The sequence below is a fragment of the Helianthus annuus genome, chromosome 16, assembly GCF_002127325.2.
Source record: "Helianthus annuus cultivar XRQ/B chromosome 16, HanXRQr2.0-SUNRISE, whole genome shotgun sequence".
NCBI classification, from domain to species: Eukaryota; Viridiplantae; Streptophyta; class Magnoliopsida; order Asterales; family Asteraceae; genus Helianthus; species Helianthus annuus.
Genome location: NC_035448.2, coordinates 195265629 through 195287329, shown reverse-complemented (window position 1 = coordinate 195287329; position 21701 = coordinate 195265629). Strand labels below are relative to the sequence as shown.

General features: G+C 37.9%; 3 protein-coding genes across 6 annotated transcripts; 2 read left to right on the top strand and 1 right to left on the bottom strand.

Annotated features, from left to right (window-relative positions):
- The first annotated feature begins 1514 nt into the window (after positions 1-1514).
- On the top strand, positions 1515-8259 carry LOC110915163 (protein ESMERALDA 1-like). Of its 4 annotated transcripts, none has more exons than XM_022159818.2 (10): positions 1515-2166; positions 4153-4219; positions 4341-4408; positions 4482-4570; positions 4649-4846; positions 4918-5122; positions 5956-6123; positions 6692-6859; positions 6954-7144; positions 7707-8259. In XM_022159818.2, the coding sequence occupies exons 1-10, from the start codon at positions 1786-1788 to the stop codon at positions 7867-7869; spliced, it is 1698 nt and encodes a 565-aa protein (XP_022015510.1). In that variant the 5' UTR covers positions 1515-1785; the 3' UTR covers positions 7870-8259. The 4 variants fall into 4 exon arrangements, with proteins under 4 accessions (XP_022015510.1, XP_022015512.1, XP_022015511.1 ...); XM_022159820.2 differs by having other exon boundaries at positions 4294-4408; XM_022159819.2 differs by lacking the exon at positions 1515-2166 and adding an exon at positions 3734-3943 and having other exon boundaries at positions 4294-4408.
- A 4185-nt stretch (positions 8260-12444) lies between these two features.
- Positions 12445-14465, top strand: LOC110915164 (protein ESMERALDA 1-like). The gene is made up of 5 exons (XM_022159822.2): positions 12445-12678; positions 12767-12915; positions 13057-13224; positions 13319-13509; positions 14017-14465. The coding sequence occupies exons 1-5, from the start codon at positions 12492-12494 to the stop codon at positions 14177-14179; spliced, it is 858 nt and encodes a 285-aa protein (XP_022015514.1). The 5' UTR covers positions 12445-12491; the 3' UTR covers positions 14180-14465.
- Positions 14466-20748: 6283 nt separating this feature from the next.
- Positions 20749-21461, bottom strand: LOC110915165 (uncharacterized mitochondrial protein ymf1-like). Its single transcript, XM_022159823.2, has one exon. It carries the CDS (start codon positions 21329-21331, stop codon positions 20843-20845), a length of 489 nt encoding a protein of 162 aa, XP_022015515.1. The 5' UTR covers positions 21332-21461; the 3' UTR covers positions 20749-20842.
- Positions 21462-21701: the final 240 nt, after the last annotated feature.

Below are 21701 nucleotides of genomic sequence, written 5' to 3'. Positions count from 1 at the left end.
TGGCACCCCGTGAAATCCACTAGTGTGAGCGCCTTGCCATTGGGTAGGACAAAGTTCCCAAGGCCATTTCATACAATCTAAACTACCTAGCATCCCGGGTAGCCCATGATAATCTGCGTGATGTTCCAATATTTGTTGCATGTCACTGAAGGAGGGCTTTCTCAAATATCTTTTCCTATAAAGTTCTAGAATACACGAACAAAAGTTGTGAAGAGTTTCTCTAGCTACACGTGCAGACATTTTTAAATAGTCATCCATAATGTCCGAACTATTGCCGTACGCTAACTGCCTAAGTGCGGCCGTGACCTTTTGCCACGTACTAAATCCTAATTGCCCGGTTACATCGGGTTTTTGTTGGAAATAAACATATTTCTCCTCAAGATCTCTAGATATCCTTAAAAATAAGTTTCTACTCATACGAAAACGACGCCTAAACATTTTTTCATCATACTTAGGTTCCACTGAGAAGTAATCGCTTACCAACAAATCGTTAGCGGTGTGCCGTTCACGAGCGATGTACATTCTCCTCCGTTTAGGTTGTTGAGTCTCTTTCTCATCGTCTTCGTCTTCCACGATAGCTTTCACCACCGCCGCGATCGTTTGTAGAAATATTTTCACACAATCGTCAGATGATGATGACGTTTCACTATAACTTGAAGAACTCATGGCAATATTGTGTTTTATGTGTTTTATATTGTGTGAGAAAGATGTTAAATGTGGTAAGTATTTATAAAGAAAAAAAGATTTTTTTTTTAAATATAGCCCCCAACGGCTAGTTTGAAAGGGCCATTCACAACCCGCCATGTCAGCTTGCTCCCCCGCCCCACGCCCGGTTTGAAACCCAAGCCTCAAGGGCCACGCCCCAACCCAAGCCACCTGAAATGACGGCTTAGGCGTTTTCCCCCAACCCACGCCCCAACCCAAGCCACATACCACATGTCCTAAAGCATTTCAAACAACTCCCCTCAACATGAAAAATCGAGACACATATAACATGTTCAAAAAAGAAAAACGTAAATAATTGCCAAATCAAGTTAAAAAAAAACCTTATATAATAACTTAGAGTGAATTTCAAGGATTGTCCTTTATCTTTATACCCATTTTCAGACGTTGTTCTTTATGTTTAAAACTGACGAGTTTTGTCCTTTATGTTTTCATATCATACACGTTTTGTCCTTTAGGCCTAACCCAGTTAGTTTTTTCAGTTAAATTTGGTCATGTGCTTTGCACATGAGGGCATTTTTGTCAATTCAAAGGTTGCGGAAGCTTTGAGCGGTAAATCTACCATTGAACTTACCTTTGAATTGACAAAAATGCCCTCGTGTGCAAAGCATATGACCAAATTTTACTGAAAAAACTAACTGGGTTAGGCCTAAAGGACAAAACGTGTATGATATGAAAACATAAAGGACAAAACTCGTCAATTTTGAACATAAAGGACAGCGTATGAAAATGGGTATAAAGATAGAGGAAAATCCTTGAAATTCACTCTAATAACTTACATAAAACCCATTTACAAAAGAAACCGACTAAGAGCACTACGTAACAAACCACGTTTGTCCACCACCTGATCTCCACTCCGGCCACCGTCCGCAACCGTCTCCCTCTGCCGCACACCAACACTCCACTTCACACACATCACTCTCTCTATTTCTCACTCTCTACAGTCCACACACACGCACACACATCTGTATCTATAATTGACAATTCTCTATCTGTCTATACATCCGGCGAACAAAGGGGAAAACGAAAACGCCCTCCTATAATGCGATTTCCACTTAAATAATGCACGCTAAAATCCGTCTACCTAACAGTGGACACAGCACTCCGTCACCGCCGGCATCTCCGCTCCGATCTCCTCGTCTCCGGCATCCTCGTGCCGGAAAATCCTCCGGTAAGTTTCAGTTCGCCGTTACTAACCGTTCAGTCGCTCAACGGATCGCGTGGATCGTTCTATCGGTTCTGTTACGTCGCCAGGGGGTTTTTCTGTTTGCTCCGCTACTGTATATCTCTGGTATGCTGTTTTGTATGGGAACGGTGTCGTTTGATGTTGTTGTTCCGGATGTTATTAAGGTCCGTAGGGCTCCTGGATCGGTGTACCGGAGTCCGGAACTGTATGCGAAGGTTCGGCATGAGATGGATGCTGATAATTCGAGCTCTGATGCGGTTTGTGGTTTTTGAATTTTGAATTTTGACCTAATTTGATGTGGATTTTGTTTTATGTTATGATGTTGTTTGATGTTTGAATTGTTGCTAGAATAGTAGAATGAAGTTGGATTAGGTTTTAGTATAGTGGAATGATTAGAAGTTTGGACAATTAGAGCTTGAATTTGAAGCTATAAGTTTAAGGGGCTGTTTGGCAACTTCTGAATGGTTAAGTGCTGAACCGGTAAGAGTTCAACCCTTCAGAGGCAAATGTCTGACCAATTCAGATTAGAGGTCTTAACCATTCGGACTTTGTACAATACTTAACCATTCAGAGGCAAATGTCTGAACCATTCAGACATCTGCTCACGATTCACGAAACAAACAGTCTGAACCATTAAGTGCTAAACCAGTAAGAGGTCTGAACCATTAAGTGCCTCATTAAGAGGTAAGCAAACAGCCCCTAAATAAGTTTAAATTCAGCTCAGCTGTATTGGTTTCGAATTGATGCGGTTTGTGGTTTGTTTCTGAAGTTTGACCTAATTTGATGTGGATTCTATTTTTTTTGTTTTGTTGAGATCTTGTTTTTATGTTTGAGTTAGTGTAGCATGCTTTAGTAGTTGGTTAGTAGAATGAGCTTGATTAGGTTTTAGGTTAGTGAAACAATTTGTAGTTAGGACAATTAGAGCTTTAATTCAAAGCTGTACTATGCACATATACAGATATGTTTAGTTTCATTTGCCTTGACTAGCATTGAGGCGACATTGCGACAATGAGTTCAAATTCAGCTGTATTGGTTTCAAAGAGTAAATTACTTTTTGAGTCCAAAATCAAAAAGTTTAACGCCCTGAGTCCCTAACCACTCATTTTATAACATTTGAGTCCAACTTTTAACACTTTTACTTTTGATTTTGGACTCAAATTGTTAAAACCACTAAAGCACAAGGACTCAAAATGTTATAAAATGAACGGTTAGGTACTTAGGGAGTTAAACTTTTTGATTTTGGACTCAAGTGGTTAAAACCACCAAAACACAGGGATTAAAAAAGTAATTAACTCGGTTTCAAATTATAATTAGTAATTGATAGGTTTTTAGATTCTTCTTGTAGCTGAGACATTATATTACAAGTTCCACATTGTGTTTGATAATTTGTAGGTTTTGCTGGATAGAAAATGTGGAATGATTATGAAACCATCATTATTCTTTTCCCATATGGAACATGGAGTCCACATGAGCATCTTTTTTATTGAACTAGTTGTGTATCTGTCTCTAGCACTAACAAGATCAAGGATTGCAAGTGAATTTACTAGATTTTAGGGAAGTCAATAGAGTTATCGTAGTTTGCTGGTTTGTGTGTTAAAATAATCAAGTTTGCACCATAGTTATTAAAGGCACTAGGCACACTCAAGGCGTATAGGCCTCGCCTGGGGCCTAGGCGCAAAGCGCAAAAAAAACGAGGGCCTGAGAAAAATAAAGCGCATAATGAAAAATTTTAAAAAATATATTATGTATTAGAAAAAGAATACTATTCTTCAAATAAAATAAACAAAGTCTATTATGTAACACTTTATATCATCTAATTAGTACCAAAATATTAATGTATTAGTGTAGAAAAGTAGTTTTCTGTTTTCCTTGATTAAAAGTAGAAATTTGGCTAGAATCTTGTCGGAATTTAGCCGGAAACTCTCCGGAATCTTGCTGGAGCCTGAACCATCACCTGGAGAGTTAAAGTGCAATTTCCTCGACTTAAAGCGCAACTGCCTCGCCTCGCCTGAAAAATGGGCCTAGGCGCAAGAGGTGATGGCTTTTAACAACTATGGTTTGCACCATTAATTGATCATATCTTGGTTTTTGTACAAGGTTAATGGTGTACACAGAATCAACTTAGAGGTCAACAAGGCTGTCTAAAATGAATAGTGTTATTTGTAGCATCTAGCAAGTATTGTTTTAAATAATTTTTTTGTATGCTACTTATTGTTGACATATAACAGTAAGTTTTTATGTAGATGTCGTCTGTATGGAAACATACCAAAGGTGGAGACTGGAGGCCTTGTATAAACAAGTTTTCAGGAGGTATGAACACCAGTCCATCTTCGAAATATGAGTTGACTTTTTGACATTTTTCGTATCTTACTTTACCGTCTCAGTTTAAAATCGTCTGAAAGGACATTTCTTACAAATGTCAATTTTTTAGCCTTGCCGGAATCAAACGGGTACATATATGTTGAGGCAAATGGTGGTTTGAACCAGCAAAGGACATCGGTACTCAGAATACATTATATATTAATTTACGTTCTATTTTAAAGTTTAACACGTATTAGCTTTCTATCTCTAGATTTGCAATGCAGTTGCTGTAGCAGGCTATCTTAACGCGACACTTGTCATCCCCAATTTCCATTTTCATAGTATTTGGAGAGATCCTAGGTTTGTGATCTTTAACTTCAACCATACCCATGAAGTCTTGTTTTGGGTTTGAATCTTGAATTATTTATGTTATTCCAGCAAATTCAGTGACATATACGATGAAGAATTCTTCGTTAAAACATTGGAAAATGACGTACGCGTGGTTGACTCCGTACCTGGATACCTAATGGAAAGATTTGACCACAATCTGACCAACGTATTCAACTTCAGAATAAAGGCCTATTCACCCATTCAGTACTACAAAGATATAGTTCTTCCAAGACTTCTTGAAGAAAAGTAAGTTTTTTATTTTAATTACTAATATTGATTTCTTCCTAAATATTTATTATATTCTATTTTTTATTCAGATTCATAAGGATTTCACCATTTGCAAACCGATTATCATTTGATGCTCCCCCTGACGTCCAACGGCTTCGATGTTTGGCTAACTATGAAGCTTTACGGTTTTCAAATCCTTTATTAACAATGGGAGAAACATTAGTTTCAAGAATGAAAGAGCGCAGTGCAAATAATGGTGGAAAATACATTTCTGTTCATCTACGTTTTGAGGAGGTCCGTAGTCTATACTTTTGTCATCAGGGGAAAACGATATACGGGTGCAGTTTATATTAGAATAAAGAGTAAAATGCCATTTTCGTCCCTGAGGTTTGGCCACTTTTGCAACTTTTGTCCAATTGTTTGTTTTTCCTCATCTGGATCTAGAAGGTTTAAAATCTTGCCATTTTCATCTAACTCGTTAACTCCATCCATTTTTCTCTGTTAAATGAGGGGTATTTCTGTCTTTTTAGACATTTTTTATTAAAAAAAAAACACTATAAGAAATGAAGATCCACCTCTGTTGACTTTCTCCCCTCACAAACCCTTTAATCATCACAAAAGATGTCTAAAAAAGACAGAAATGCCCCTCATTTAACGTTAGATAATGGATGGAGTTAACAAGTTGGATGAAAATGGCAAGATTTCAAATCTTTTGGATCCAGATGTGGAAAAACAAACCTTTGGACGAGAGTTGCAAAAATGTGGCCTAACCTCAGGGAGGAAATGGCATTTTACTCCAGAATAAATTACTTAAAACGTCCCTGTGGTATATGTGAAATTCTGGTCTTCATCCTGAACATCTTTTTATTACATAGATTGTCCCTAAATTCAAGCTTGTAACACTTTCCAAAAAAAGGGCTGTTCAAAAGGTTTGTTAAAGCCTGTTATGGGGGTAAAACCGTCTTGAACGTTCCTTTTAAACAAACTTCCATTATAGGGACCATGAGTGTTGTGATTTTCAATTTTTAGTGATGATTTCTGCAATAACACAATGTTAGGGATGATAGCCATAGTTTTATATAAGCTACACTTTATATTAAGTTTTATGTAATGAAAGTTCATTACAGGACATGGTTGCGTTCTCGTGTTGTGTGTATGATGGTGGAGCTAAAGAACGGGAAGATATGATAGCTGCTAGGGAGCGGGGGTGGAAAGGTAAGTTTACAAAGCCCGGTAGAGTTCTTCAGCCTGGAGCCAATAGGGTTAATGGAAAATGCCCCCTCACACCTCTAGAGGTAATTTTTTTTCTTTTTGTTTAGAGTAAGATGCCATTTCCGTCCCTGAGGTTTGTCCAGTTTTGCGACTTTCGTCCAAAGGTTTGTGTTTTTCACATCTGGATCCAAAAGGTTTGAAATCTTGCCATTTTCATCTTGCTCGTTAACTCCATCCATTTTCTCCGTTAAGTCGGGGGTATTTTTGTCTTTTTTTGTTAACTTAAAGGGCAATTCGGTCTTTTGAATACTTGTACATTATGCTAAATGCCTCTACATAAAGTGAAATAAACCAAATTGCCCTTTAAGGTAACAAAAAAGAAAAAAAATACCCCCGACTTAACGAAGAAAAATGGATGAAGTTAACGAGCCGGAGCCAGATGAAAATGGCAAGATTTCAAACCTTTTGGATCCAGATGTGAAAAAAACAAACCTTTGGACGAAAGTCGCAAAATTGGCCAAACCGCAGGGACGAAAATGGCCTTTTACTCTTATGTTTATTAACAGAATATATGAAATATGTAGAAGAAAAATCTAAATGCTTGGTTTTTTTGTTTTACATATCTGACTTGTGATATATATTTTTTATTAGGTTGGTTTGATGCTTAGAGGAATGGGATTTGGTAAACATACATCTATATTCCTAGCTTCCGGAAAAATATACGATTCCGAGAGATACATGGCTCCACTTCTTGAAATGTTTCCTCTTTTACAAACAAAAGAGATGCTTGCATCTGCTGAGGAACTTGCTCCGTTTAAGGTTTTAACCGTCTTTTCAACTCTAATTTTAAGGTTTGGTCTATCGTTGGCTGACTCTTGCCTCTTTGACTTTTGACTCTTTTTACCGTCTCTAGAACTATTCTTCTAGGATGGCAGCTATCGATTATACCGTCTGTCTCCATAGTGAAGTATTTGTTACAACTCAAGGTGGAAACTTTCCTCATCTTTTGTTGGGTCATAGAAGATATCTGTTTAATGGGCATTCAAAGACAATCAAGCCTGACAAACGCAAGTTGGCAGTCTATTTCGATAACCCAAAAATCGGGTATGCTTCCTTATTCGGATTACTTGCAAAAATCTGTATACGCTGATTAGTAAAACGCCATTTTTGTCGGTTTGGCCAGTTTTGCGACTTTCATCCAAAGGTTTGTTTTTTCGCATCTGGATCCAAAAGGTTTAAAATCTTGCCATTTTCATCCGGCTCGTTAACTCCGTCTATTATTCTCCATTATGTCAGTGGTATTTCCGTCTTTTAAGTTAACTTAAAGGGTAATTCGGTCTTTTTTACTTTATGTACAAGCATTTAGCATAATGTACAAGTATTCAAAATACCCTTAATGGAGAAAAAAGAAGAAATTACCTCCGACTTAACGGAGAAAAATGAAGTTAACGAGCTGGATGAAAATGGCAAGATTTTAAACCTTTTGGATTCAGATGCGAAAAAACATACCTTTGGATGATAGTCGTAAAAGTAGTACTTTTACGACTATCATCCAAAGGTATGTAAAAGTAAAACGGTAAAACTGGTCATACCCCATGGACGAAAATGACATTTTATTTTACTCTATTATTTAATTATAACAATATCTTCTGATTATTTATTCCAGGTGGAAAACATTCAAAAGGCACATGTTAAGCATGCGGGCCCATAGCGACGCGAAAGGAATTGAACTGAAAAGGCCAAACGACTCGATATATTCATTCCCATGTCCAAATTGCATGTGCCGTACAAATAAAACCGATGATTCAAGAAAGACACCCAAACCATGATTCTGCGAGTCAACCCAAGTCAAACGGGTTTCCCTTGACCCGGGCTGCAATTCTCGATGCACATTCTGTGAGCTAACTTTGAAAATTCTTTATTTTTTTCCTCCACTAAGCTTGAATAATCAGCATCTGGAGCTCAACAATGATGAAGAAAGACGAAAGTTGAATGATTACATTGGCTATAAAGAAAAAAGAAAAAAAAAGTCGAGATATTTTTGGAGTTTTATATTCTTCATGCAGATGCTGTATTGAACAAGCTGGATTGCAAATATGATGTTAGTTTGTGTACCATAGAGTAAATTTAGTTTTTTGGTGACAATTGAGTTGATAGAAAAGACTAAAAAAGAATTTTACCATTGTTTTGTATGTAATGTAATCCACACCCTTCTTATTTATTTGTTTTTCTATTATTAAACGTTTCACGTTTTAAATCTCACTACAATATAATAAACTTGAAGAGTATGGTAACCTTATACATTTATACATGAAGTACACCGTTGAAAAAAAAAACTCCCTTGTTGCTAAACAAGCCCTTTGATTTTCTTCTCCTATTGTTTGATACTAGGATAACATTAAATCAATAAAGACCCCCATTACTCGTACTATAAACCTAAATTTCAAACCTAAATAGTTAGGATCAACTGATGTATAAGCCCGTAACGTTGATTTGTACAATAATTATCTATATGTCATTTAGGCTAGCAGGAACATATTTAGAGACAAACAAATCTAAACGGATGAAGAAAAAATAAAATTTGATCATTCATAGTACGATATGTAGTTTTAAATGACCATCACTAAACTCATCATTATTATAAACACTTACATAATACTTGTGGGCGATAGACCTTTAATTATTGGATCTACAAGCATATCATGAATGCATTTGATACAAAGATTTGCTTTCCTCTACTTGTTCATAAACAAATAACAGCTTTGTTTCCTCTTCTTGCACATTATAAACATAATTACAATATAAACAAACATGAGATTAGATTTTCACCAATAGACAAGCTAGGGAATATTTCACAAGTATGGATGATGGAGTTTAGCTTGGGTTTTGAGGTATAGCTCCTTGCTTAAGCGGGAAGACGTCAATTATACCTCAAAACATGTTTGTTCTAAGCTTATTTTAGGTGATTTGTTGTTTGAAAAGTGAAGATGAAAATGGATGTTTGGAACCATAGGGAGGGAGAAGAGAGAAATGAATTGGTGTCTTGCAAAGTTGAAATGTCCAAATGAAGTCTTGCAAGGGTTTAAATCGTGTTCATCCAACAAGCAATCGTCACACCACAACTTCCAAGATCAAGCATGCATTTTGGCCGAAAACGAGGCAAACATGGGAGGTTTGGTGAAAATCAACAATATAATAATCAAACACGTCCTTAATGGTGATTATCTAGTTTGGTTAGACCACCCGTAGTGGTGAACAAAAATAATGCCCCCACCATGGGGCATTATCCGACACGTGACATCCTAGTCAGCGTTGGGCATTATAGCAAAAGAGGTGTAGTGGGGCATTATTCCAATAACGCCCATATTATTTTTAATGCAAAAAAAAAAAAAAAAACAAACAAACGAAATGTGGGTAGCTCAAAAAGTTGTCAGAGACATGTGGGGTGGCTCAAATGTCATTGGGTGGACAAAAGTGATTGTCAGATACCACAATGTTGGAGACTTTTGATTGGCCCTTTTCAAATGTGCAAAGCGTTTTAATTAAAACGCCAATTTGTTTTTTTTTTCTAAAATAACGCCCGGAAACGCCGGGTGTAATGGGGTGGGGGGCGTTTTCCGGCGTTTTTTTTTTATTTTATTTTTTAAAAAAACGCCCCACTACGGGTGGTCTTAGACATGGAATGGTAGTTTACATCTAGTTACACCAATTTACCATCTAATTAGGGCATTAATAACACTGTCTAGACATAAGTCAGATGCTCAATTACACATAGTTTAGTGAAAAACGATAAGTAGTGGTGTTAATTTATGACAAAATTAATAAATACGCGAGAAAAACCGGAAAATACAATATCAAGGGATCTCTTTCACGGAAGTTGTTGTACTTGTATATGTTTTTCATGTTGTCTCCATACATTATCACTATCTTAAAAGTTGTACCCAAATCGATGTATTGGATAAAACTGATAAAATATCCATGACATGGTTGTATTATGGTTGCCCCTCGTCAATACATTATGAGTTCAAATCCTTTAAAGTGTAAGCAGGGGCGGACCTACCTTGGCCCGTGGGTGGACGGCCGCACCCATTGAAAAAAAAAATTTTGGTGTTATTTTTCTCGAAAAATCCCGACCGCATCCCTTTGGAAAATTTCGACCGCACCCCTTGGAAAATTCTGACCGCACCCCTTAGAAAATTTCTTCCACCAAAAACCAACTTGAAAAGTTTAGGTTGGAAGGATTTAATGAGTTCTTGGAGAAGGTTAACTCTTTTTGTGACATGTATGAACTTAAGGTGAAAAATTTAGATGATGAATATATTAACCCAAGATGGCCAAGAAGAAAGACGAACATCTCAAATCGGCACTATTACGAGTATGATTGCTTCAATGCGGTTCTAGATTTGCAAATTCAAGAATTTGGAAACCGTTTTAACGAGGTAACATCGGAACTACTTTGTATAAGTTGTTTGAGTCCGTGTGATAACTTTAGTGCGTTTGACATTCCAAATATACTAAAGTTAGCCGGAAAGTATCCATATGATTTCGATGAAGCCGAAAAACGAAGGCTTCCGGTTCAACTCGGAAACTACATTGATTTTGTGAAAAAAGATAAACAATTCGCCAATTTGGATGGTTTGTCAAGTCTTGTAAGGTTAATGGTTTCAACAAATATTCACATAAATTTTACATTGGTATATCATTTATTGAAGCTTGTTCTCGTATTACCCGTCGCAACCGCAACCGTTGAAAGATGTTTTTCGGCAATGAAGAATGTGAAGACCGCCTTGCATAATCGGATTGGCGATGAGAATTTAAGTGATAGTTGTATATGCTATATAGAGAAAAACTTGCTTAAAAAAGTACCTCTAGATGATGTTTTGGATAGATTTCAAAAAATGAAAACCCGTAGGGCGACATTTTAAATATGTTTGTAACATTGTTTGACGTGTTTTTGATGATTATATAAATTTAAGTTTGACGTTCTTTTTTTACATGACCTGACCCGACCCGAACCGATTTTTTATGTATATATCTAGAAGCCTAAAATTTTAAAAAAATTTCCGCACCCCAATGAAAAAATTCCTGGGTCCGCCACTGAGTGTAAGATTAATATATGGTATTTAAATGTAGTTGTTACTCATATAAAATGGTAGATGACATCTTAATTGCTATATGATTTCCATGATACCTCATGATTCATGGCCATTCATTAGACGGTGTTGAGGGCGTTATCATGACTCTTCACGTTCCTATAATGCTCGTTATTCATGGTTTTAATATCAAAATCTTTGAAACTTTTGTTATAATCCCTTGCATGTTAAAAAAAGTAATATATTTTACGTATAAAAGGGTTTCTAATCAAAATCTTCATGAATGGGATGTTGATGTATACATATGGACAACTTGTTCTATTTTTATTGGTTATGTGAGATTTTGTTTTTGTTCAACTTTTTTTTGCAAATAAGATATGACGCAGACGTTAATGAGGTAGTGGTGGAGTAGTTGGGGTGTTTCTTGTGACCCAGGTTCGACTGTCCCGAGCCCCACTTCGATAGTTTGGCACCCTCATAGGCATTCAGGCAAGCGTGCCTATGGGAAAAGTCGCTTGAGCTTGTCAACCATGTTGGGTATTATTGTCTGGACGAGATGATGGCACAAGGATGCTTGCTTTAAGGTAACGTTCCGGCAGCACAGCCAGCCCGCAATTGCTAGTTCAAGCGGGTGGAATCTGCCTATAGAGGCGTTGCTTGCTTGCTGTGGAGTTGGAACACGCCCAATATCTATCATCGAACGACGTAGTTCCTGCATGGCCCCATAGGTATTCAGGCAAGCGTGCCTATGGGTAAAGTCTGGACCGATGATGGCACAAGGATGCTTGCTTTAAGGTAACATTCCGGCAGCACAGCCAGCCTGCAATTGCTAGTTCAAGCGGGTGGAATCTGCGTATAGGGGTGATGCTTGCTTGCTGTGGAGGAGTGGTTGGGGTGTTCCTTGTGACCCAGGTTCGACTGTCACTCTCCCCGTTATTTTCTACGACATCCAGGTGAAGGGCGAATACGGGTGGTGCCGGTTCGTTTTGGATGGGAGGCGAGGTCTTACCGATTATTCCACTATCGTGCATTCGGGCGGGTGGAGGTCGGGTTTCCACGCATCTGGGAGAGCCAAGGGGCTGGCGGCGATCGAGTAGTCGATCTTGGCCACAGCACCCGGTGTGACGGTGGTTGGCACGCCGTTTCTTGCCGTTCAAAACAAAAGATATGAAGCAGACAACTTTTCCTGAATATAGTAAGTAAACTAAGCAATCATACATTATTTTATTATCTAATGTGCTGTTTGGCAGCCAAAATTTTCTATATAAAGCCAACGATATCTGCTTATATTTTCCACAAATTCACCAACCATATCTTGCAAATAGTTGTTTGCTAGCCTGTGTGATAAAAATCAAGATATGGCTCTATCAGGAAAGTTAATCGGTTACGTTGAGATCAGTAAAAACGGTGATTTCTTCCACGATCTCTTTAGGCACAACCCGCACAAGATGTTTGCAATAGCTCCAGACAGGGCTCATGACTGTGAGTTGCATGAGGGTGATAGAGGGGCTGTTGGATCAGTCATCACTTGGCACTACACTGAAGGTGCATATCACATAACTTACTTGTTTCTTTTCAATCTTGTGCATGTAACATATAGATTAATGATTTTTTTTTTTCCATATGCAAAAAGGGGGAAAGAGGAAAATATCGAAGCAGATAATTGAGTACGCCAACGAGGAAAACCACATGATTGTGTTCAATGTAATCGGAGGGGAGCTTGCGGAGATATACAAGAGCTTTAAAATCACTTTGCATGTTGAACCAAAGGGTGATGGGAAGGTGGCTACATGGACCTTTGAGTTTGAGAAGCCGGACACAAGTGTCCCCTATCCAACTTCAATGATATATAGAAGAAAAATCTAAATGCTTGGTTTTTCTGTTTTACATATCTGACTTGTGATATATATATATTTTTATTAGGTTGGTTTGATGCTTAGAGGAATGGGATTTGGTAAACATACATCTATATTCCTAGCTTCCGGAAAAATATACGATTCCGAGAGATACATGGCTCCACTTCTTGAAATGTTTCCTCTTTTACAAACAAAAGAGATGCTTGCATCTGCTGAGGAACTTGCTCCGTTTAAGGTTTTAACCGTCTTTTCAACTCTAATTTTAAGGTTTGGTCTATCGTTGGCTGACTCTTGACTCTTTGACTTTTGACTCTTTTTACTGTCTCTAGAACTATTCTTCTAGGATGGCAGCTATCGATTATACCGTCTGTCTCCATAGTGAAGTATTTGTTACAACTCAAGGTGGAAACTTTCCTCATCTTTTGTTGGGTCATAGAAGATATCTGTTTAATGGGCATTCAAAGACAATCAAGCCTGACAAACGCAAGTTGGCAGTCTATTTCGATAACCCAAAAATCGGGTATGCTTCCTCATTCGGATTACTTGCAAAAATCTGTATACGCTGATTAGTAAAACGCCATTTTTGTCGGTTTGGCCAGTTTTGCGACTTTCATCCAAAGGTTTGTTTTTTTGCATCTGGATCCAAAAGGTTTAAAATCTTGCCATTTTCATCTGGCTCGTTAACTCCGTCTATTATTCTCCATTAAGTCAGTGGTATTTCCGTCTTTTAAGTTAACTTAAAGGGTATTCGGTCTTTTTTACTTTATGTACAAGCATTTAGCATAATGTACAAGTATTCAAAATACCCTTAATGGAGAAAAAAGAAAAAAATACCCCCGACTTAACGGAGAAAAATGAAGTTAACGAGCTGAATGAAAATGGCAAGATTTTAAACCTTTTGGATTCAGATGCGAAAAAACATACCTTTGGATGATAGTCGTAACTGGTCATACCCCATGGACGAAAATGACATTTTATTTTACTCTATTATTTAATTATAACAATATCTTCTGATTATTTATTCCAGGTGGAAAACATTCAAAAGGCACATGTTAAGCATGCGGGCCCATAGCGACGCGAAAGGAATTGAACTGAAAAGGCCAAACGACTCGATATATTCATTCCCATGTCCAAATTGCATGTGCCGTACAAATAAAACCGATGATTCAAGAAAGACACCCAAACCATGATTCTGCGAGTCAACCCAAGTCAAACGGGTTTCCCTTGACCCGGGCTGCAATTCTCGATGCACATTCTGTGAGCTAACTTTGAAAATTCTTTATTTTTTTCCTCCACTAAGCTTGAATAATCAGCATCTGGAGCTCAACAATGATGAAGAAAGACGAAAGTTGAATGATTACATTGGCTATAAAGAAAAAAGAAAAAAAAAAGTCGAGATATTTTTGGAGTTTTATATTCTTCATGCAGATGCTGTATTGAACAAGCTGGATTGCAAATATGATGTTAGTTTGTGTACCATAGAGTAAATATAGTTTTTTTGGTGATAATTGAGTTGATAGAAAAGACTAAAAAAGAATTTTACCATTGTTTTGTATGTAATCCACACCCTTCTTATTTATTTATTTTTTTTATTATTAAACGTTTCACGTTTTAAATCTCACTACAACATAATAAACTTTAATAAACTTGAAGAGTGTGATAACCTTAGAAGTTCACCGTTGGAAAAAAAACTAAGCCCTTCGATTTTCTTCTCCTATTGTTTGATATTAGGATAACAAAACGACTTTTTCAGATTGTTATGAAATTCGAACATAAAACTTTTAATATTATAAATAGAGTGAACTACATGTTTTGTCTATGTAGTTTGCTGATTTAAGACTTTCGGTCCAATAGTTTAAAAGCTGTATTTGTAGTCCATTAGTTTGCTGATTTGTTCAGTTTCAGTCCACACCACTAACATTGGTAGTGTAATTTTGTTAAGTCAGGATAAAAAAGACTAATCGCTTGCTAATCCCAATAACCACTGCCATGACCTCCGTCGCTGTCGTAAATCCCCTGTTCACACCGTTAAAAAAACCAAAACCCCTAATTTCTGCTTCTCCATCTAGATGTAGGGAAAATGGAAACGCTGCTTCGGATGGTTTAGGGCTTGATAGTGCGGCCAAAGCGATGGCTAGGGCCGTGCCGGCGATGGATGCCATGGTGAAGGTGTTTCAACCCCAAAATCGCACAAGAATCGTTGTTTCGTCCATTAATGTCCATTTTAGGGGTGTTAAGAATTCGTTTCGAACTCGAATTTAGAAAAATTCGAAATTCGATTAAAGTTATTCGATTATCAATAATTCGTTTTGATTATAAGAATTCGAATTTGATTCAAATCGAGTCAAGTAAATCAAATACGAATTTATAATTTCAAATTCGATTTGAAACTCGAATAAAAATTATACCTCAAAACATGTTTGTTCTAAGCTTATTTTAGGTAATTTGTTGTTTGAAAAGTGAAGATGAAAATGGATGTTTGGAACCATAGGGAGGGAGAAGAGAGAAATGAATTGGTGTCTTGCAAAGTTGAAATGTCCGAATGAAGTCTTGCAAGGGTTTAAATCATGTTCATCCAACAAGCAATTGTTGCACCACAACTTCCATGATCAAGCATGCATTTTGTCTAGTCAAATAAGCTTCCATAAAAATTTAGGTGGCTATGGGAATGGGTTTCGGCCGAAAACAAGGCAAGCAGCCAAGCATGGGAGGGTTTGGTGAAAAGCAACAATATAATAATCAAACACGTCCCCTAATGGTGATTATCTAGTTTGGTTAGACATGGAATGGTAGTTTACATCTAGTTACACCAATTTACCATCTAATTAGGGCATTAATAACACTAGACATAAGTCAAATGCTCAATTACACATAGTTTAGTGAAAAACGATAAGTAGTGGTGTTAATTTATGACAAAATTAAGTCAAAATACAATATCAAGGGATCTCTTTCACGAAAGTTGTTGTACTTGTATATGTTTTTCATGTTGTCTCCATACATTATCACTATCTTAAAAGTTGTACCCAAATCGATGCATTAGATAAAACTGATAAAATATCCATGACATGGTTGTATTATTGTTGGGGCCAAACTATCTGCACATCTTTGTTGGCTATCTGCACACTTAGGTAGCGTTTGGTATGAATGAATGGAAGGTGAAATGGAATGGATCATTCTGATGGAATGAAAAAAACGTGTTTGGTTATCATGTGGTAATGGAATGGAGCATTACAAAGGAATGTAACTCCTTCCAAATATAATAATTTCTATTCCTTGACATGTAGGTGTTTTTTTTCCATTCCTTCAAGGAATGGAAAGAAATATGTTATTATTATTATTATTATTATTATTATTATTGTTATTATTATTGTTATTATACTTTTACTTTTACTTTTACTTTTACTTTTACTTTTACTTTTACTTTTATTTATATTTATATTTATATTTATATTTATATTTATTAATATTCATACTAATATTAATATATATTAAAAATCTATTATTAATTTTTTATCATTAATAATATATTATTATTATTATTATCATAATTTTGAGGCAATTATATTTTTGTCGTTTTTAATACAGTTGTGTTTCGTTACTTCATGTTTTTTTGTTTATCAAATTGTACAAAGTAATGATTCATTCTATTCACATATGAGTAACCAAACATCACAATGGAATGGAATGATCAATTTCATTCCGTTGTCCATTCCATTACCTCGTCCATTCCATTCTCTCATCTATTCCATTACCCCATACCAAACAGACCCTTAGAGTTTACCTACGCTGCGAATAGGTCTATACGCAGCGTATAGGGTTAACCCTATATGCTGCGTATAGGTCTATCCTCAGCGTATATAAACCATGGATTTCAGAGCTTTATCAGCCATCATTGCACAGAAAACAAGGGTTTATATACGCTGCGTATAGGTCTATACTCAGCGTATATCAAGCTCCATTTTTGTATTTTTTTTTGTGTATTCCTTTGTTTATTTATAAAAAAAAGAAAATTATTTATAAAAAAATATTATTGGTAAATAATACAAATATAAATTATAAAAATTAAAAATAATACAAATATTATGAATTACAAGACCTACATGGAACCTATACGAGACGTATACTATTCACTATACGATACGATACGATTCGATATAACACCCGTATAGGCCTATAAGTGTGGTTTAGGTCCCGTATTGACCTCGTATAAGCCTATAGGTGTGGTTTAGGTCCCGTATTGAACTCGTATCGTATAGGTGTGATATCGTATCGTATAGGCCTATACGAGGTCAATACGGGACCTATACTACACCTATACGATACGATATCACACTTATAGGTTATACGAGGTCAATACGGGGACCTATACTACATCTATACGATGCGATATCACACTTATAGGCTTATACGAGTTCAATACGGGACCTAAACCACACCTATACGATACGATATCACACTTATAGGCTTGACGAGGTCAATACGGGACCTATACTACGCTATACGATACGATATCACACTTATAGGCTTATATGAGGTCAATACGTGACCTATACTACGCAATACGATACGATATCACACTTATAGGCTTATACGAGGTCAATACGTGACCTATACTACGCTATACGATACGATATCACACTTATAGGCTTATACGAGGTCAATATGTGACCTATACAACACCTATACGATACGATGTCACACTTATATGCCTATACGAGGTCAATACGGGACCTATACTACGCTATACGATACGATATCACACTTATAGGCTTATACGAGGTCAATATGTGACCTATACTACACCTATACGATACGATATCACACTTATACGCTTATACGCGGTCAATACGGGACCTATACTATGCTATACGATAAGATATCACACTTATAGGCTTATACGAGGTCAATACGTGACCTATACTACACCTATACGATACGATATCAAACTTATAGCCTTATACGAGGTCAATACGGGACCTAAACCACACCGATACGATACGATATCACAGGTATTAATTTTTTTTTATATATAAACAAAGGAATAAACAAAAAAAAATTCAAAAATTGAGCTTTATATACGCCTCTGAACGATGTAAATCCACCGCTAAGACGACCCCCGGGCTCGCTCTCTACCGCAGGTTATATTTGCACGTGTTGGGTACTATCACGCTCAATTTCAGCCATTCCCTTCTTCGTGTAACAGATGTGCCTTGCTCTTCCTTCGTTTTCGTGGGCGGTTTAGCGCTGCTTTTGGTGGACATAGAACCTATAGTCGACATCATCCGTTATCGGCTGCCCATTGGAGGAACAGGAAGAAGCCACCGTATCTGATCCCTAACTCCAACTCCATAAAAGAAGAAGTCGTAGGGACTCCATTCACGGGCACCTCTTCGGGTTAATAACCAAATCCTCGTCTTAGAGCTAGAGCTATGGAGTGTGAAAGACAAAGTATAGTTGTAAGTTGGAGTTCCTCTGAGCACACAAGAAAGAGTGCCGCCCGGGCTTTCAGTTTCGTTAGCATCATGCGACAGGTAGTACTTCCGTCGCCTCCGATACCAGGCCATAAAGTGTTGGAGGGGAGGCACAGGATCCCGGGGAGAGTATAAGTGTTTGCTAGCGGCCCCAATCAATGCCCAAGGGCAGAAGCGCTGTGCGAGAAAACCATACATTATTCCATTCCGACCTAGATTACTCCTCTGCGATGCTACTAGTCCTTTCTTCTTACAGTGATGAGAGTTCAGTCATTCGAAGCTCCGTCCGCTCCTGATCCCGATGCCGCTTTTGACTTTAGTTCCCAGGTTGTTTCGGAAGTCCATCCCACTGCTAGCCCAAAGCAGTAGTCTTTAGTCTTTCTTTGAAACCAGTTTTTTTCACTCGCTTCAATCTTGGTTACGGATTCATTTCATTAATCTAATAGGGCGAGCTAAAGGCCTTCGTTCCTCGGATTGGGAAAAGAGATCGGGATTGAAGCACCTTTATCTTGGTCGGGGCCTGCCACTCAGTGATAGCACGGACCTTCTCCTTGTCCATGCGTATAGTTCCAGCCCTTATACAGTGGCCGAGGAACATCATTTCGTGCTGCGGGAATGAGGAGAGAAGTTAATATGAAAGTCTCACAAGAAGGATGGAATCGTGGAATTGATTGGGGTTAGAAAAGTTCCTTAAGCTAAGGTAACTCCAGGATACAGGGACGAAGTGGCCTACTAGGGTTTTCTTAGGACTCTAAGAATAAGAAGAGCTTATTCATTCCACTTTCCTTTTTCCTTTCAAGGAAGAGTTTTTTTAGATCAATGAAGGAGAAGGAAGAGGGCACAGGAGATTCGATTCAGTCAGCTTGGTTCTTGACTTTGCCATTTAAAAAGAACTATTCAAGTGAAGTGCAAGATCCATGACCCGACCGCTTAGCCTATGTAGGGGGAAGATCATACCGGAATGAAATTATGCCTTTAAAGAAGGACTTTCAGGTAAGCATGCATAGCTTGATGGGAAAGATAATAGAAGGAGTAGGTTATCTTATAGTATCAGTATCCCTCTATCCATCTGTCTTGCATTGCTTTGCTTCACTGGAGCTTATATAAATAAAACGGCGATACGAAGAATAGAGAGAATCTGTTTGTGTAGATGGACTGACTTTACTACCATCAAAGCTAGCTTCCGGTTCTATTCCTTTTTCTTTGAAGTAAAGGCTTGGTATCGACGAATAAATAAGCTCTTTCTACTTTTCCCTAAAAGCTCATCCTAAGGAAAGCAGTTTTCGCTCGAGAAGATAGCTTAAGTTATAGTTATCACAGCTAAAGCGATAGCAACTCATGAACGAAGCGCTCGACCATAGGGAACGAGCGGAATAAAAGTAGCGAATTAAGGGTTAGGTAAGTAGCAGAAAACTTAGGTATCTTCTACCAGGGTGATAGACTTACATTTTGGCAATGGCACATAGCTGGAACGCCCTTCTATCCTCTCATATTATGCCACAAGCCTGATAGCCAAATGATAGAGGCGCAGGGGATTCATTCGGGTTCTCAGCTAGCTGCCATCTAGAGTATATAAAGCAGCTTGAGTAGTAAAGTCTTGTGCTATGAACGTATAAGCGGGTAAAGAGTACATTGAGCGACCAAGAAATCAATAACCCCTAAAGAGGCTAGAGCAAGGCCTAATTGAAAATGAATCGAATTCTTAATTGTGTCATATTAGAACGAATGCAAGACTAGAGGACTCCCAGGAAGATAAAGTGAAAGCCCGTGGTTTTCCCATGTTACAACTTCCGTACCAATTCGGTCGATCCGGAATGGATCGGTTAAACATTCCGTTAGGGAGCCTGGTCTTGACTTTTCTGTGTGGTATTCATTCTCGTTCGGCTCTTGGAATCACATCCAGCAGTGGTGGGAACAGCTCGCAAAATCCAACCACTTCACCTACTTCATTGCCCCCAACCCTTTCTCGTACCTCTATTGAAACAGAATGGTTTCATGTTCTTTCATCGATTGGTTATTCCTTTCCGTTCGTATCTCTTTCTCCAATTTCGGTCTCGATTAGTTCACAAGATTGAATGGCCAATTCTCCTCCGGACCCTCGATTCGATTGTTTTCTAAGAAGGTTGAGCCGGGTATGTAAGCCATGTATCTGGGAGGAACTTAAAAGAAGGGCTTTCGGTTTTTTTCACCCCATTTTGTGGTCTTGCAGCTATTTCAATAAATAAGAATATAAAAATATAATAAATAGAAGACTTTTTTAGAAGAAAGATTCTATATATGTCCAATCCCCAGTGGTGGTGGGACCAACCAAGATGTATGTCGTCCAACCCAACCTCAGACTCTTTCTTCCCGACCTATTTGACTCTCTGGCCGCAGTTATAGTTATTTAGGTGGTATCCCGAGATTGAAGAGATCGAATTCCTCCGGGGAACACACGAAACAAAGATATGAACTGGGTAAATAGAAATGGAAAAGAGATGTTTCCAATTCATCAAAATGAGAAGCTTTTTCTACATCCATATGATCTACTAAAGTAGATCGGTATTGCCCATATAATAAAAGCAGATCTTGGTCCATGGAATCCCAAGAAGGTAAGAACTCCAACCTGTCCGATGCTTCTTCGGCCAAATACGATATACAAGTGGGACCTGCACTATGCGCAAGCTGTGCGAAAAACCGCTTCTTTTTTCCGGTTCTGAAACAACTTGGGCGAAATAGGGTTCTACCGGGAAACCATGGATTTTTTAGTTTTCGCCATTGGTTACTGGTTGAGCCACTGGAATGGAATGAGATAAGAATCTCTGGAGATCTTTCCTCTCCACTTACTCGTAACAGGCTTTCCCTCTGTAGAAGACTTCTTCCGAATGGCATAATTGGGAGATTGATTCCTCGATCTTCAAAGAAAACTGACTCCTCCTACTCCTTCTTCTCCTTTAGGATAGGATCGTCGTTGGTCCTTCTTTCACTAATGATCTAATGATCTCACCATTTTCTAGTAGTTCTCGCGAACGCGCGAGGGACTATCCTTTCTATCGCTTGCCCTTTCTTTTCACTCTCAAGACAAGGCTCTCTCTCTTTTATAAAGCGAAGCAAAGCGCATGGCGCTGAAAGCTCAATAAACACAGACGAACACGATGCAGGGCATAGCATAAATGAAACCGCTGATCATTTCATAAAACATATATGCTTTCCCTTTCTCGATGCTTTTTTTTGGGTGACTCACCAACCGACCCAGCAGTGA

Bases quoted from the DNA above. Each gene is read 5' to 3' on its own strand.
- LOC110915163 (XM_022159818.2), top strand. From the start codon at position 1,786: ATGCACGCTAAAATCCGTCTACCTAACAGTGGACACAGCACTCCGTCA. The intron at 2,167-4,152 runs GTTTGTGGTTTT...GTTTTTATGTAG, and splicing joins ATAATTCGAGCTCTGATGCG to ATGTCGTCTGTATGGAAACA. The intron at 4,409-4,481 runs GTACTCAGAATA...TTCTATCTCTAG, and splicing joins TGAACCAGCAAAGGACATCG to ATTTGCAATGCAGTTGCTGT.
- LOC110915164 (XM_022159822.2), top strand. From the start codon at position 12,492: ATGGCTCTATCAGGAAAGTTAATCGGTTACGTTGAGATCAGTAAAAAC. The intron at 12,916-13,056 runs GTGGCTACATGG...TATTTTTATTAG, and splicing joins AACCAAAGGGTGATGGGAAG to GTTGGTTTGATGCTTAGAGG. The intron at 13,510-14,016 runs GTATGCTTCCTC...TATTTATTCCAG, and splicing joins TTCGATAACCCAAAAATCGG to GTGGAAAACATTCAAAAGGC.
- LOC110915165 (XM_022159823.2), bottom strand. From the start codon at position 21,331: ATGCCATTCGGAAGAAGTCTTCTACAGAGGGAAAGCCTGTTACGAGTA.